A 14,657-nucleotide genomic window follows, 5' to 3' on the forward strand; every position below is an offset into this window, starting at 1 on the left:
CAGTGCAAAGTAGCCATGTCCTAGGTACTGACTGCTTTAGATTTTGTTCTTATCTGCATTAAGATAATATTTATCTTATTTAATTATTATATTACATATAATTATTATATTATAATATAATAATAAAATTGTTATATTTATCTTAATGCAGATACAATATATATACTGATATAAATAATACATATTTATATTATATATATGAAATCTGCATTAAAAAAAAGAGCATTAACTGACTGATAGAATTTTTTTGGGAAAAAAAATCTGCTAAAGTAAAACCAGGGCAACTGGGATCTGGATGTTTCATGTAATGCAGAGACAGGTAGATCAGGTGCCAGAAGCAGCCTAACTGGACCCCCACAGAGATTTACTCTGTGTCCTGGTCTTGCTGAGAACCCTGCTGCTGAAGCTCTCGGATTAATACCACTACTTCACAGAGATATCTCCAAGATAAGTCATTTGAAGGTTATGAAATGGAATAACCTACCAACAGATTTTCCTTTATGGATGACATGGTGTTACAGTCAGAAAAAGCTTGTATCGAGTGAGAATGTCTAAGTTTCTGTAGGTATCTGGTGCCTACTTTAGAATTACATCTTCTAGACACAATAAAATAGTTCAGCATCAGTAGTATAATACTATGTTACAAAGGGACAAAGTATAGAGTTCCAGTTATGTTAAGGATATGAATAGTCTACCTTAAAAGTTCATCTTTTGGTTACATTAAAAGAGTTTATTCTAGTCCTCACTTTTATTTTTCTAAAAGGTAGATCTCATTTTATCTCACCCGCGGGATGACTTTTTTTTAAAATTATTTATATATTTACACTTAGGCCTCACCTCATGACGCAGTGAGCAGCTGTGAGAACCCACTGGTTGCTGATGATAGAGCCCCCACAGAGGTGTCTCTGACGAGGTAATTTCACATGCAAGCTGACTTGCCACGGCCATTCACCCGGGGAAGAGTCTGTCCCTCCAACGATCCTAATAGTTCTTGCAGAATGCTGCATACACACTATAGGAATAATTAAAAACTGTGCTTAGAGATAATTTGCACCCAACACTGAAAAGTGAGATGAGACTACTGCTGATCCCTGAACAGGGACCAATCCACTGCAAAGGTGGATCCATGATACATGCTAACCCCTTTATCATTTATGGTCATAAAATCTATTAAAACCAAGTTCACAGTGCTACTGTTGGTGTTTACAATGTGCAGAACTGGCAGACTTCACTTTTTTGGAACACTTTAACATCACAAGGCAACAAAGCATCCCATTGGGACAATGCAACCAAGTAAAAAAACCAAAGAAAAAAAGAAGAAAAAAAAAGGGGGGGGGGGGGGGGGGGGGTTGGCCTCCTGTACTGAAATCAGTTAAGCACTGTTGTTGCTTTTACATGGGAGAAGTTTTACTTACCAGTACTGGCTTTTTTTTTACATAATCTTAGTGAGTATCCAGAGATCCTTCCTGGCCCGTGTACTATTTCCACTGGAGATCCATTTGAAGACATTCTTAGGTGACACTCACACTTTCTGCCAATGAATTAATGCAAAGATTCAGTTTTTACTTTTTTTATGTTGAACACATACATTACCCCCTCAACCAAGTCTGTGCAACTATTATTTCGGCAATCTTTGAACATTTTAAAAAAATATTTCTCACCTCTCCTCATTGCATGAATCTTGGAGAGGAAAGTAGGTAAAAAATTGGCAGCGGACCACGTCTGTGCAAACCTGCTGACAGGCTCTGTGTCCTTTAGTATAAGTGACATTTAGTTCATCTCCCAAAAAATCCATATGCATGTAAGTGCGAGAAGTGCAGGCTGTAGAAGTGAGGGCATTCCAACCATCAGAAAGTCTATGAAATTGATTAATTCAAATTAGTATTTTTATTGTAATTTACTGTTTACCAGGAAAGGATCTTCTGCAGTTTAGGAGACCAAAGCCTGATAAAGCATTTTCTCGCGATGTAAGTGCCTCTGGTATCCCACTTGTTGACGTCTTCAGAAGGCAAAGATTTCTGAAAAGAAAAATGTTTTACAGTAACTAAATCTGTTCTCACACCCTAAATTTGATTGTTTAGGTACTGGTAAGGGAAGGTTCTTTCTTAAATGTGTTTTTTTCTTCCAAGTCTTCTATCTGTAAAAGTATTTCATGTGAAAATACATTCACTGAGTTCACTAGTTCATAGTAAATTGATGGGGCGTTTGTAGTTTTGTGAAATGGCATAAGACTGTACTAGTAAAGGTCGTACAGTATTTATACATACATAGAAGATGTGACTTCAGAAGCTTTGCTTCTCCCTGAAATTCCTTTGAAACTATATTCTTATGTTTTATGTGGAATGTAGATTTTTAACTATTCTCTCCACTACGTATGAAAGAAGCAAGCTCATTAGGCACATTTTTAAATGTGTTAACTTTATCAAAAGTCTTTTCAAGTAAATAATATTGCTAGGAAACCAGATGACACTTCTGATAATATCTTAAAACTCAGCTTTAAGTCATTAAAGCAATCTGGAGGCTCACTGTCTCTTTGCTGCATATAACTCTTTTCAGATTAACAACAGATATGCAGCTGCAATACAAAAGCCCTGATCATACTGGAGAACAGATGAAATGCCCACAGGGGATTATAAATTTATGAATACAAAACATAAAAATGATGTCATTCACTGAAAAATAACGTTTTAACAAAAAAAATCCCTAAGTATAAGAAAATCGTGACTAAAAAAAGACTCTGTGCTTCTGAAAAATAAAATAAAATCTACTTAGAGAATTAACCTTAGTTGCCATATTCACCTTTGGGATTTGATTTGCCATTCTCTGGTAAAGAATGTAAAGAACAAGCACTTTGGGAAATATGTACAGATAGTTTGGCAGACAGAGATGTCAGGAGTGAAAAAACTGGTAATATTCATTCCTGAAAATTCTTGATCTTCAAAAATGTCCATTTGACAATCTGTATAAAACAAGAACAAAATATCAAAATTCCAAAGATTATATTACGTCATCAGAATGTTGAAGTTTACAGATTACTCTTTTCTATTCTTATTCACGTTTTCCTTCCTTTGTGACTGATAAGACTGAAAGGTAACACTACATTTTAACCAAAACCTGTTTCTCAGAACATTTCTGAGTGTGTTAACTCACAGAGAGGATTACTGAGCAAGGATAGGGTTCATATAGAGAAGGGGAAAAATTATATGTTAGAATACAGATTTGCTAATCTAATAGAGAAGACTTTAAATTAGGAACAGTGGAGACAAGTGTACAAATCCAGTTAGGAATAAATCATGATAATCTAGGCAAAGCCTATAAAAATTAAGATAATGGGTATATCTAAAAGGACCATGAGATGGCTAGAAGAAAAATAATGGAATGACCTTCTTAAGACTTTATTAGATGCTATTTGAAAAGTAGGTAGAATAAGCAGGAGTAATGTACAGCCTGTCCTCTGACAAGACTAAAATAACCTAACAGAGGCTTGGCAGGCTAATTCACACAACCAAACTACAGGTACAGAAGTTAGAGGAAGTACTACCATGTTTAGAAAGAGAATGAACTGCCTCTCTAAAGATACACCTGAAGTCGTAGTTAACAAGAAAATGAGGAAAAAAAAAAGCACCAGCAAGGAGGATGTTTCTTGAAACCATCAAGCTGTAAAGACAGTAAAAACAGTGAAATGATCCAAAACGCAGGACTTGGTGGCAGCAGGGAACTTCAGCTGTTGAGAAAGTACAGCGGTGGAGTCGACACTACACAATGAGTTACTGAAACATACTGGGAACATCTTAGTACAGAAAGGGTTAAAAACAGTAAAAGGGAGAAGTAGAACTTAATGTGATTCCTGTTAATTTGATGAGGTTTTCAAAAAACATAAACATGAAAGGACAACAATACTGGATACTAATCACACAATTAGAACAGGGAGAAAAAAAAATCAGGAGACTAGAAAGTAAGGGTTAATTAGTAGGTAAGATCCCATGTTAAGGGGAAACAGAGTTCAGGAGAATGGGCATCTTCTAAAGGAAATTATATCTGAAGCACAAATGTGGATCTGGAAGTTTAGGGAAGCTAACCCATGATCTCAACAATCATGTTCAGTGATTGTTCAATATTCAACGACCTCAAGGAAGGTACTTTGCAAAGGGCAGAAATACACACAAATTGCTATGGAGGTGTAATAGCATGTGTGCGTAAGGACAAAATCAGAAAAGCAAAGGCACAAAACAAAAGGCCGAATAGCAAGAAACTTATAAGAAAAATAGGCAGTACCATTCAATTAGCATTAAGAAAGAAGCTCAGGTTCTGCTCAGGGGAGAAGGAAAGCTAATGGCAAAGGACACAAGAAAGGCTACAGAAGGACCTTTTATGTTCTCTCTCTTCATGAAAACAAACTGCAGTCAGATGGTCAACAACATTAGCATTACTATGCAGAGGAAGGGGGCACAGTAGAGCAGGAAACGTAGAAATCCTATATTGATTTCAGTCATCTTAGAATTGAACTGACTAGAATCTCAGAGCTTCTTGGTACAATTTAGCTTTTGGCGTTCACAGAGCGTTGCTGTGATTCCAAAAGCTTTAAAAGGGGAAGTATCGAGTTTTAAAATCAGGGCACTGAGAACATATACAATGTAGCATTAGTCAGCCTAAACACAGTCAGAAAAAAAACTAGAATGAATATTCAAATAAACTCATTTCAGGTATTTACAACACAACAAGGCAGAAGGTGGTGCTGAGACTTTAAAACTACATTTCACAAATCTCTGTCTGGACAGGTATAGCTGATGTATCTTGGATTAGGACAGATGACATCCTTAGATGACCCCTTGATCCAATAGTACTGTCCAGGCCTCTGTGATCCCACAATTTATTCCTTCTCTCCTCCTGCCTTTCTCACAAGACACGGAAAGCAAGGGAGAACAGGTAGGAACAAGACTGACCTTCACATGCTTTCAGAAATTGTGATTCAATTTGTGATGGATCATTACTGCCATGTCATCACTGTCATAAACGTCTTTGATGAAGTGTCAAATAGCTTTTGGTATTTTAATTTTTTTAAATTTGAAGTCATAATGTTTGTGCATATGCTACAGTCCCCCAATTCTTCTTAAAATCTGTGAGCAGGACCCTCTTGAGTACTGTGATTTTTCTTCTAGTGATGAATGCATGCCTTTCTAGTATATCTTAATGCAAGAGTTTTGGGGGGAAAGAACAATCTTCCCTCCGTTCTCTCTCATACACATAGTAAGGAAATAGCTAAATTCTTTTCTTCTCTTTGTAAAACTTTATTTTCCTTTTTTTATTTTTCACACTTCATTTTCCTTTAAGTGTCTTCACTGTTAAGATCTGAACAAAATTACTTTTTCTGTAGTTTCCAAAAATTATTCCCACAGTAGGACTAGCAGAGTCTGAAGAAAACACTGATGTAGACGCAGAGTGTCTACAAAATGTGATTTATATGGGAAAACTAGATTATCTGTGAGCTAAAATGAGGCTATATGGAAGAAGAACAATATCGTCACCATTAAGCAGGGAAAATACCACACACTAAGACAAAGTAGAGGTAAATATGTAAAAAGAAAGAAAGAAAAAGAAAAAAAATTAAAAAGTGAAAGATGTTTCAATTGGGAATAAGAAGGTATAATACACACTGTTTGATCTTGCATTCTTGAGAGTTTTGCCTGAGTAATGATTGTAGGAACAAGCACAGACACTGCTTTCATCACAAGTCACCCAGAAAACACAGAATACTTCCCTATATTAGCCGGTTGTATTAGAAAGCTGCAGGTCTTCATTAAAAATTTCTAAGTGCATACATGGTATACAAACAATTCAGAAAGCTTTATATTCCTCCTGATCTTTGACTTTGATGGGATTTTAGCTTTCCTTTTTGAATCCATGGTACAAAGATAATACGCAATTTCATCAAGCTAACCTTACGAAAAATTATTTACATCTTCAAAGCAGGCAACTGGTTTTGTAAGACAAACGCTAAAATGAAAAAATTAAAAAGATCTGAACTTCCTTTTTGCCTGAGAATACTAACTATATTTGCAAGAGTAAGTTTATAGTAGAATTATCGTATATAATGAAACATTTATGCATGTCAGAGATAGACTGCACCTCATCATCCATAACCCTTAAAACTAAACTGAATCAGAGATTTTTAAATAGTTACCTATTTCAGAAAGCTGGCATGGCTTTAAAGAGAATCCAGACACAACCTCATCAAGCACCTTTATGCTGGTTGGAGTTCCTACACTGGTATGTTTCAAGAAGCATTTTTTACTGAGTGACAAAGAATAAAGAGAGTGGTAAGACAACAGGCTATCTCCTTGCTCTACACCATCCTCCTGGCCCCATAATTCCTACCATGCTGCATGTTCTGGCCATGGGCCAGAGGAATCTTCAATCTCCAGAATAATTTTCAAATTAGGAACAGAGCTAGCTGAACAATGTTTAACTTGTAAATTGAGCAGATTAACAGCTCAAAAATTTGCCCTGATAGAAATGTAAGAATTTCTCTGACTTCTCTGACGATGCTATTTTCACAGCAATAAGCAGAACAAGATTTAACAGAGTAATAATGCTGCACACCTACCAATACAATTTGCATTTCAGTATCTCCAGAGGATTTTAACTTTCTTCTGTGCTACGATAATCAAGTTTTCATTTGTCTATCGGTGAGAAGGGCAAGCTAGTTGACTGTAGACATTTTCCTATTTCTAAGTTTGAATAAACATTCCAAGGATGATGAGTCAAGGAAAAAATACTTCCTTGAATAAATTCTCACATCTTAGACTGCTCTGAGATTTACTCTACTAAAGCACAGTGCTGCTCAAAGAAAGTGATCAAACCTGTATTTACCGTAAGTTTGCATTGTGAAATGTTTCTGAGGCATATGTAAAAAAATGACAATGTTTGTCATTGGTACATCTTTTTTGACACTGCTGATAGCTGTCAACCATAGCAACATCATGAATATTCCCTTCCATATCCAGTCCTGCGTGGACATCTGGGCTGCAAGCTGTGGAAAAAAAAAGAAAGACCGAGTTCTGAAAGCACACTTCTGTTCTTTTCCCCACCCTGCACTGCAAACTGCCCAACAGAGAGCAGCTGGTACAACACAGCTCTCACATTCCAGATTCCACATCCCATGCTCACTTCAGTTACTAGATGTGAAGTATGATGGAACCAAATCAGAAACGCAGGTACAGTACAGTACTGCATGGCAAAGGAAAAAACTGGCAGACTTTGACACTGCCTCTGCCCACCGGAGCAAGGAGCTCTAACCACTGTGCCTGAGACCATCATGCCGTTAATCACAGCAAGAACTCAAGGTTAATACTAAAACATACTTCCCCATTTCCAAATACACAGAGCAGTTTAAGAGGCAGGTCCTGTCCCCATAAACAACATACATCTCCCATCTGAGTCAGAAAATTCAGTTTACACTCCACGGAGGGAGAGCTGGGACGGTGGGGTTTGAAATAGCACGTTTTGCCTCTGTCTCTTCGTCAAACACGAATCAGCCAGCCATTGGAGGCAGTTTGAAACACCTACGGGTAGATTTTCAATTTAGTGATGTTAGGCTGATTCCAGAGTAACTCCAGCGATACTGAATAGTCTACATAGTGTAAAGTAAAACATCCCACTGAAATCTATTTTTTTCAGCCAAAGCTGCTCAGAAATAGAAACGTGACAGGATGTTGGAAGGAAAGGGCTTTTAAAAGTCTTGACTGTTCTGAAAGGCAAGTGGCAAGCAAAAGCAAACACAACCAATATGTCAATAGCCGCAATGGAGAACTTGCATAAAGACCTATTTAGATCTGGCGTATCGAGGTGCTATCACCAATAAAACTAAAGAATTAGCCCGACATCCATAAGACACTACTTGGCCTCAAAGTCTGAAAGTGAGTAAACGTATTCTTCCGTATTCTGTTTTTTCTGCAGTTCTGGGCTATGCTTAAAGCTGATCTCCTCTTAATGACATCATTATGACGTACAAGTTTAAAACACAATTAAAACAACACATTTAATAGGTTTTAAATACACAAATACACCTACTGATAACTTGCAGGTATGGCATACTGACACTAAGACTCTGTGCTGGAGTGGAATTGTAGTAGTAAATTAACCTTTATAACTGGAGCTACCAGTTAAAGCATGTGCTCCCATCTGCCTCTAGCAAATGGAACAGTGACTGCAGGAGCGTAACTTCCCTGTTACCTCATCTGGGGACCCTCGGTGCTGGATAGCTGGGGCTGAAGGGTGAAACCAGCTAAAGATTCTGTAAGCTGTGTTTGAAAGATCTGGCAAAGAACATACAAATTGCTGCCTGGCTGCTTCTCTGATTCTAACGCTGTTTTCGAAATGCTACTTTTCTAATATCTGCTACATGATACAGAGCATAAAATGCATACATGTGGAATTACCGTATCTTACCACTAATCTGGATGTTACACTGTTTTAAGGAATGTCCAGAGATGGCTCCTTCCATATCCACTTTCGGCAGCATTTCTGTATCGCTGTCTTTTAAGTAGCAGGAAAACCTGTGTTTTAAAATCCAGCAATTCACAGCTTTTGTAGTACAACACAGACTTTCATAATTGTTTCTCAGGTGAAATGCAGGCTGACCAATAACCCTCAACATTAAAATTTAGGCAGTAGGTGCGGTTTGGAGAAAGATAGCATAAAGCTGCATCTGCTTTGTGGGCACGGGTGGCAGGTGAAATTACTCAGTGTATGTGGGAGCTCCAAGAGGTCTCATTAAAGCAAGAAGCAGAACCCAGGGTTTGGATAACAAACACACTGGGCACAGAGAGGGAGGACAACCTCATCCTCTTGTGTTACTGAAGTTCTTAATTGTCAGAAAAATATGCTACGGGGGGGGGGGGGGGGGGGGGGGCAGCATGGAGGACCACTGAAGATGTGAAATAGCACACGTGGTGCCTCAGCAACAAATACGTGGCACAGAGGAGGGAGTGCCCCATCAGTCCTGTTTTCTTGGAAGGGCTGGTATGTGAGTGTGAGAGACTGGGCATTGCCAAATGCAATCTTTCAAATTCAAGCAAACACTCTTTTAGATCACCAGTTTTAAAGATACATGATGCTGTTTTCCATGGCAACCCTGTACCTTTCCCTGCATGCCTGCGTTCTATCAAAATGTTACCGAGTTCCTAAAATTATCACAGGGCACCGGCAAAAGCCACACGAACATTTTACCTTTTTGCAGGATCTTTCATCCATGCTGCGGGCAAGTAGGTGAAGAGCAGACAGGTAGGATGGTAAGTACACACTACTTGGCAGTAATTGGCGCTCGGTGTAAAAAACGTAGCAAGGTCTCCTCCTTGGAGGTATGTATTTTCATAGATCTGAGTCACACATTCTGATAGAGAAAAACAAGTGGCATAAATTATTAGAGACAAGAGCACACAGTTCACCAGGAGAGGGTGAAACGGCTGCTCCTCTTTGTCATTGAACTTGCTTTTCAGATGGTCCTTTGGCAGGAGGAGAGGGTGAGGGGAGTGGGTAGCGTAGCATAGTTTCTAGCTCCTTTAGAGAGGAGCTCTCCAACAGAAATAAAACTTCGTGGTGTGCCTCCCCCCATCCCTTGCCTCACTCTTGTTGCTGGAGCAGGGCAGCTCGAGCTGAGGCAGCAGCCCGAGCAGCAGGATGGGCCACAAGGCAGATCTGCACAGCAGAGGACAGGACCTTCCCATGGCGCATCTCAGGAGCAGCAGAAGCTTCCTCACACTCCACCTCAAACCCCCTCTAACTAGCCTTACAATAAAGACAATAATGTTACAGAAGTGGTGCCTTGGGAACAGTCCAGAATAAAAATGAACTCAACTACCGCCCTGCACCTGCGGGAATCCACCGTCGATCACATAGTGAAGTCTGCAATGAAACCCACTCGCACGGCAGAGCTCTGCAGCGTCCCTAAGGAGCAACCTGCTCCCACCTCGCAGAATGAAGGCGTTTGTTACAATCTCTGCGTTAGAGCACACAGCAGGGGCCAGCCTCGCAGAGCAGCCCGCTCTCTTCCTGGACTCTGCCCTCCAAAGAGGCAGCAAACAGGCAAATACTCCCAATTTTTATTCCTATATCTACACAAGTGCTTTTCCTTAGCTAAAAGAGAAAACACTGTATTTTTACAGAATGGGAGGAAACCCAACTGAAAACATTTTAGCTAGCTGCTTAATCTGTTACTATAGCATTACTGTACTGCATCAAAAGCTATTGAAAATGAAAGGAAATGGAACTACCATGTTGGATTTTACAGTTAGAACTTGTTCATTTTATTTCTTACAATTGGGTTTTATCTCTTAATGTGATTATAAACTATACTCAGGTAGCTCTATGTTTCCTGCACACCGGTAAAATATATAATTTACCCCAGAAAAGGAAAAAGTAAGGAATTATTACATGTATGTGCAAGATATGCTAATGTCTTTTAATTTCTTGTTAACACAAAATTTGTACTTTATAAACATCCACATTTTCTGGTATATATACTTCCAAGATATTTCTCTAAAAAAATGCTATTTATTATTCTTAGCAGTTTCTTCACCCAATTTTGTCATTAAAAGAAAAGCATTTTCTATTACTTAGAATATTCTAAGTTATTTCTGAAGTGAAAAGAAGAGAATATTGCAATTATTTCCTCTATCAGACATTCTGGATCTTATTTACCTTCTTCTAATATAAACTAACACAAAAAAAATTACTTATGCTGTAAAACTATGTAACATTCAAAACTATGATGGTTCTGAATGCTTTAATAAAAGTATATTCAAAAATATGTTTTCTAGGCCTCAGAAAGGTTCCAAGATGTTAGCTTCGCAGAGATTTAAATCCAAGTAAAACATCTCCTTAAAAACACTATATTTATCAGACAAACTTTGCTAAAAAGCTGAGTTACCTCATCGTGCCCTGAGAACACAGTTAATACATTACTGAGCATAAACCTGCTTTAGGCCTTAGTTAGAATTTATCAGCACATGGAACTTCAGGGAAATGCAATGCAATTTTTGTAGTTTGACTTTTGCTAACTGAACAAGGTAAATCATTAACACATACTAGTTTTCCAGCGTATTGAGAGAATCTTAGAAAAAAAAGTTTACAATAAAATAATTGGTTCTGGAGTTATATTCACGCTTGTTGCAGTAGTCTTTCAAGTATGACGGTATGTAGGCGTGACATACTTTTTACATCAGTAATTTCACACAGGCAACATGTGAACAAGTCTGAAGGTTGGTAATTGGTTTCTTTGTTAAAAAAAATAAAATAATAAAAGGACGTTGGATCTGAAGCTCAGCTGCTGTCCCCCAGTAAGGCTGCTGGGCTGAGCAGCTCCTGCACCGTGGCCATCGGTCCTGCCTCCCACCCCGAGGACAGCCCCTGGGGAAGGGGCTGAGGCTCCTCGGCAGCCAGGTTATCCCAGCACTGCTGGGCTCAGCCTCCAGCAGTCAGCACCCATTACTGCAAACGTCAAAGAGTTCTAATTTGTGCCAGGGGAACCAGGTTAGAGCAAAGTCAGCTGAGAAGCACGGAGTGCCACTCTACCGCCTGCACCCACCACCCACCACAAAGGGCTCCCTGCCTCAGTTTCTGCTAAAGCTGCTAACCTTGGTGCTGGGTGCAGGACACTCAACATCACACCAGCTTCACAGTTGCTAGCTGGATGTGCCTCAGGCAGATAGAGAAAACTGCCCATAGCATGGTCCTGTGGGTGCCGGGCAAGGTGACCGCAAGGCAGGGGCGGCAGGACAAGATCACTAAAGCCCCATTTGAAAGTTCCAGGTCAGGCAACAGGGTTATGTGAGTTACCCAAACTTGACTGAACACAACCCAGCAGGATCAAGACAGCTCTTGACAGATCAAGACTGTGTTACTCTGAGTGCCTACCTTAGGAATTACATATTCACTTACCACTGTAAACAGAAGCAAGTAAGAAAAGGAAATAAAAAGTCTGATAAATCCAAATCATCCTAAAAAACACAAAATCACTTATTAGGATATGTTTAATAAAGGGTGTATAATTAGTTTTATAAAGTACTGCAAGGCATATACCAACTTACGCTTGTACTATTACACCATTAATTCAAAATGACATTGAGAATTACAAATTACAGTGATATGCAGTTATGGCATATATAAAGTAGCATAAAAGAGCAATGAAGGTTGGTCCTTTACTTATGGGTGCAAGAAGCAATAAAGCTTATAAGAACTTAGAGAATTTCTGCTTTGTTTTACAGCAGAACATTTATTCCTGCTTAGACTGGGAGCAGGATCAAAATGTCATTATTAATCCTGACTCTGTCCTGGTAGTTACGTGGATACTATTATCAACGTAGCAAGCAAATAACTTGCACTCACTGCTTCTGATATATATTACCTGAATTCTAAACAATTTCTTCTCCCCACCCACCCCCCCCATGCCACAACTTAAGCCAGGAAAGAATCAAATAAATTAATCACACAACACAGTCCATAAATAGATCAACCTACGCTGTCTTGTTGCTATGAAAACCTTTCACTGAATATCAGTTGCAATAATGCTTACATACCTGAACATACAGTCGGTGTGGATGAATGGATAAGGTTTATGCTCGACTAAAAAAAAAAAATAAATAAAAAAATCAATGGTTTGCGTTAAATATTACTGTGCCTGCAATGCTAACTTATCTTTAATATTTACTTTGAATGGGTACTTTTTCTGTCAATATTGTTACTGACCTTGGGCCACATTTTGAGAGCATACATCATCCAAACCAGAATGTAATTGATGTCCAGGTTTTACACCAGCTGAGCATCTGCCTCTTGATGACATTTTAAAATAAAAGGCAAAACCCTGGTTCAGAACAGCCTGAATATGTGTAATTATCACAAGAACCTACATAAAGAGGGAACAAGATTAATCTCCAGAGTAAATCCTGAGCTGGGGGCAGGGGAGGCAGGAATCTGCATGAAATCAGTAAGGCTAGTGACTCAGATCCAAGTAAATGACACCATTAAGAAACTACTGTAACTCAGGGCAGAAACACCACCTATGTTTTATTACCATAAAACCATTTACTTGAGGCATTCCCCTGGCAAACAGAGACATACCTGTTCTTCAACTGTGTATTCTCTGCTCTATTTTCTTTAACGTTGGTTCAAGTTCTTATTACTCCTTTTCAATACTCTGCAGAAATTATCATGTCTACATCTTCCAAGTAGTTTTACTGTGGCCATTTCTACACTCCTAGTTTGTTGTTAGATACAACTAAGAGCATTTTCTGTTTGCCAGAAGCCAAAAAAAACCCCAAAAAACAACCAAATCTGTTTGCAGATACAAGAAACGTAAACATAACAAGTCAGACTTGATTTATAGTTGGTCTGAATCGCTTGTTTTGGTTTGTACAAATCTTTTTAACATGTGTAACCAAAGCAAAATAAAATTCAACCCAAAAAGAGTCTTTCAAATCTTTAAAAAAAGGTACTTGGCTTCACAGTGAAATTGGCAAAGGGACAACTCTTCCCTCCTCCCTACTCTTTTTCCTCTTTTCTTTTAGACCAAATATGCCAAAAAGACAGATACACATGCTCTACTCAAAAAGTACCTAGATCAACACATTTCACCCCACTGTGACCTTTCTGAGCATCCTGATGATTGAAATGACTTCTCCATGACTTACGGGCCAGCAAGGTCTCCCAGCTCCTCCTTACAGAGAAGAACTGTCTCAAAGACAGTCTTCACACTCCCTTGTGTATCGATTCCTTTGCCCTGACATGCTTGTAGGAGAGGGCTCAGATGTTTTCAGTACAGCAGCTTTCATTTTTATGCACTCTCTTCTGTTTTAAGCAGGGAATGGTGAGAAGGGATAGTGCTAGAAGGCTTTACTGCAAGACACATTGATAATTTATTCCTGTAACATGAAGTGTTTTGAGCTTAAGATGTCTGTACAGCTCAGAAGAGGAGATATTCCATCAGCCACCGGGTGGTAGAGGTATCATGGGAATACAGCTGTAGGAAAGTATACCACACCATCTCCAGCCAACAGCAATGAAGCCTTCCTGTGTAACCACAGGTATATCACTTAAGTCTCTCTTTTCTTCTCAACTATAAAATTATGATAATCTTTGACACCGCTGGAAAAATTATCAGCTTTACTTCAAACTATCAAATTTTCATAAATCCTGAAAGTAATCACAAAACCCACCATGTATCTGAATATATATAAACAAAACAAGCTGAACTTATTTTTCTGTTGCTCAACCTGCACTAGTATTCAATTGATTTCATTTTGTGTTGTGTGTGTGCACACACATTTCACTGGTGGCACAAGGGCATTAGAACTTCTCTCCAAAGACTTCTCATTTTTTCACTTTACATTTCTCATCTGGGCTTTCCAGTTCAGATATTGGGCAGTGTTACTCCCGTTCATTACTGTCTTATTAAAAAAAAAAAAAAAAAAAAAAACAAAAAACCGCAAAAAACTCCAACTCCATGCTTTTAGAAAAATAAGGCATACAGTTCAAATTAGCAGAAAAAACAGGGAAGATTCACCATCACTTTCACCAAGATCATGTCTATCATCATACAATATGTAGTCACAGCCATTCATCACAAGCTTCTGTAGGATTCATTTCTATAATCCACTATCTCT

The 14,657-nt window shown here is 38.6% G+C and overlaps 1 protein-coding gene across 1 annotated transcript in view; it reads right to left on the bottom strand.

Moving 5' to 3' along the window:
* LOC308068705 (coagulation factor XI-like) overlaps positions 1-14,657 on the bottom strand; it is a 31,797-nt gene that overhangs the window by 12,128 nt on the left and 5,012 nt on the right. Inside the window, exons 2-13 of the mRNA XM_080399780.1 lie at positions 12,745-12,901; positions 12,576-12,621; positions 11,938-11,996; positions 9,229-9,391; positions 8,449-8,555; positions 6,871-7,030; positions 6,182-6,291; positions 2,800-2,959; positions 1,909-2,018; positions 1,662-1,821; positions 1,416-1,531; positions 838-1,012 (exon numbers count right to left, since the gene is read on the bottom strand). Coding sequence (XP_080255906.1) covers positions 838-1,012; positions 1,416-1,531; positions 1,662-1,821; positions 1,909-2,018; positions 2,800-2,959; positions 6,182-6,291; positions 6,871-7,030; positions 8,449-8,555; positions 9,229-9,391; positions 11,938-11,996; positions 12,576-12,621; positions 12,745-12,901 — 1,523 coding nt within the window. The remainder of the gene's footprint in view (positions 1-837; positions 1,013-1,415; positions 1,532-1,661; positions 1,822-1,908; positions 2,019-2,799; positions 2,960-6,181; positions 6,292-6,870; positions 7,031-8,448; positions 8,556-9,228; positions 9,392-11,937; positions 11,997-12,575; positions 12,622-12,744; positions 12,902-14,657) is intronic.

The sequence above is a fragment of the Falco punctatus genome (assembly GCF_963210335.1).
Source record: "Falco punctatus genome assembly, chromosome: 1".
Lineage (NCBI taxonomy): Eukaryota > Metazoa > Chordata > Aves > Falconiformes > Falconidae > Falco > Falco punctatus.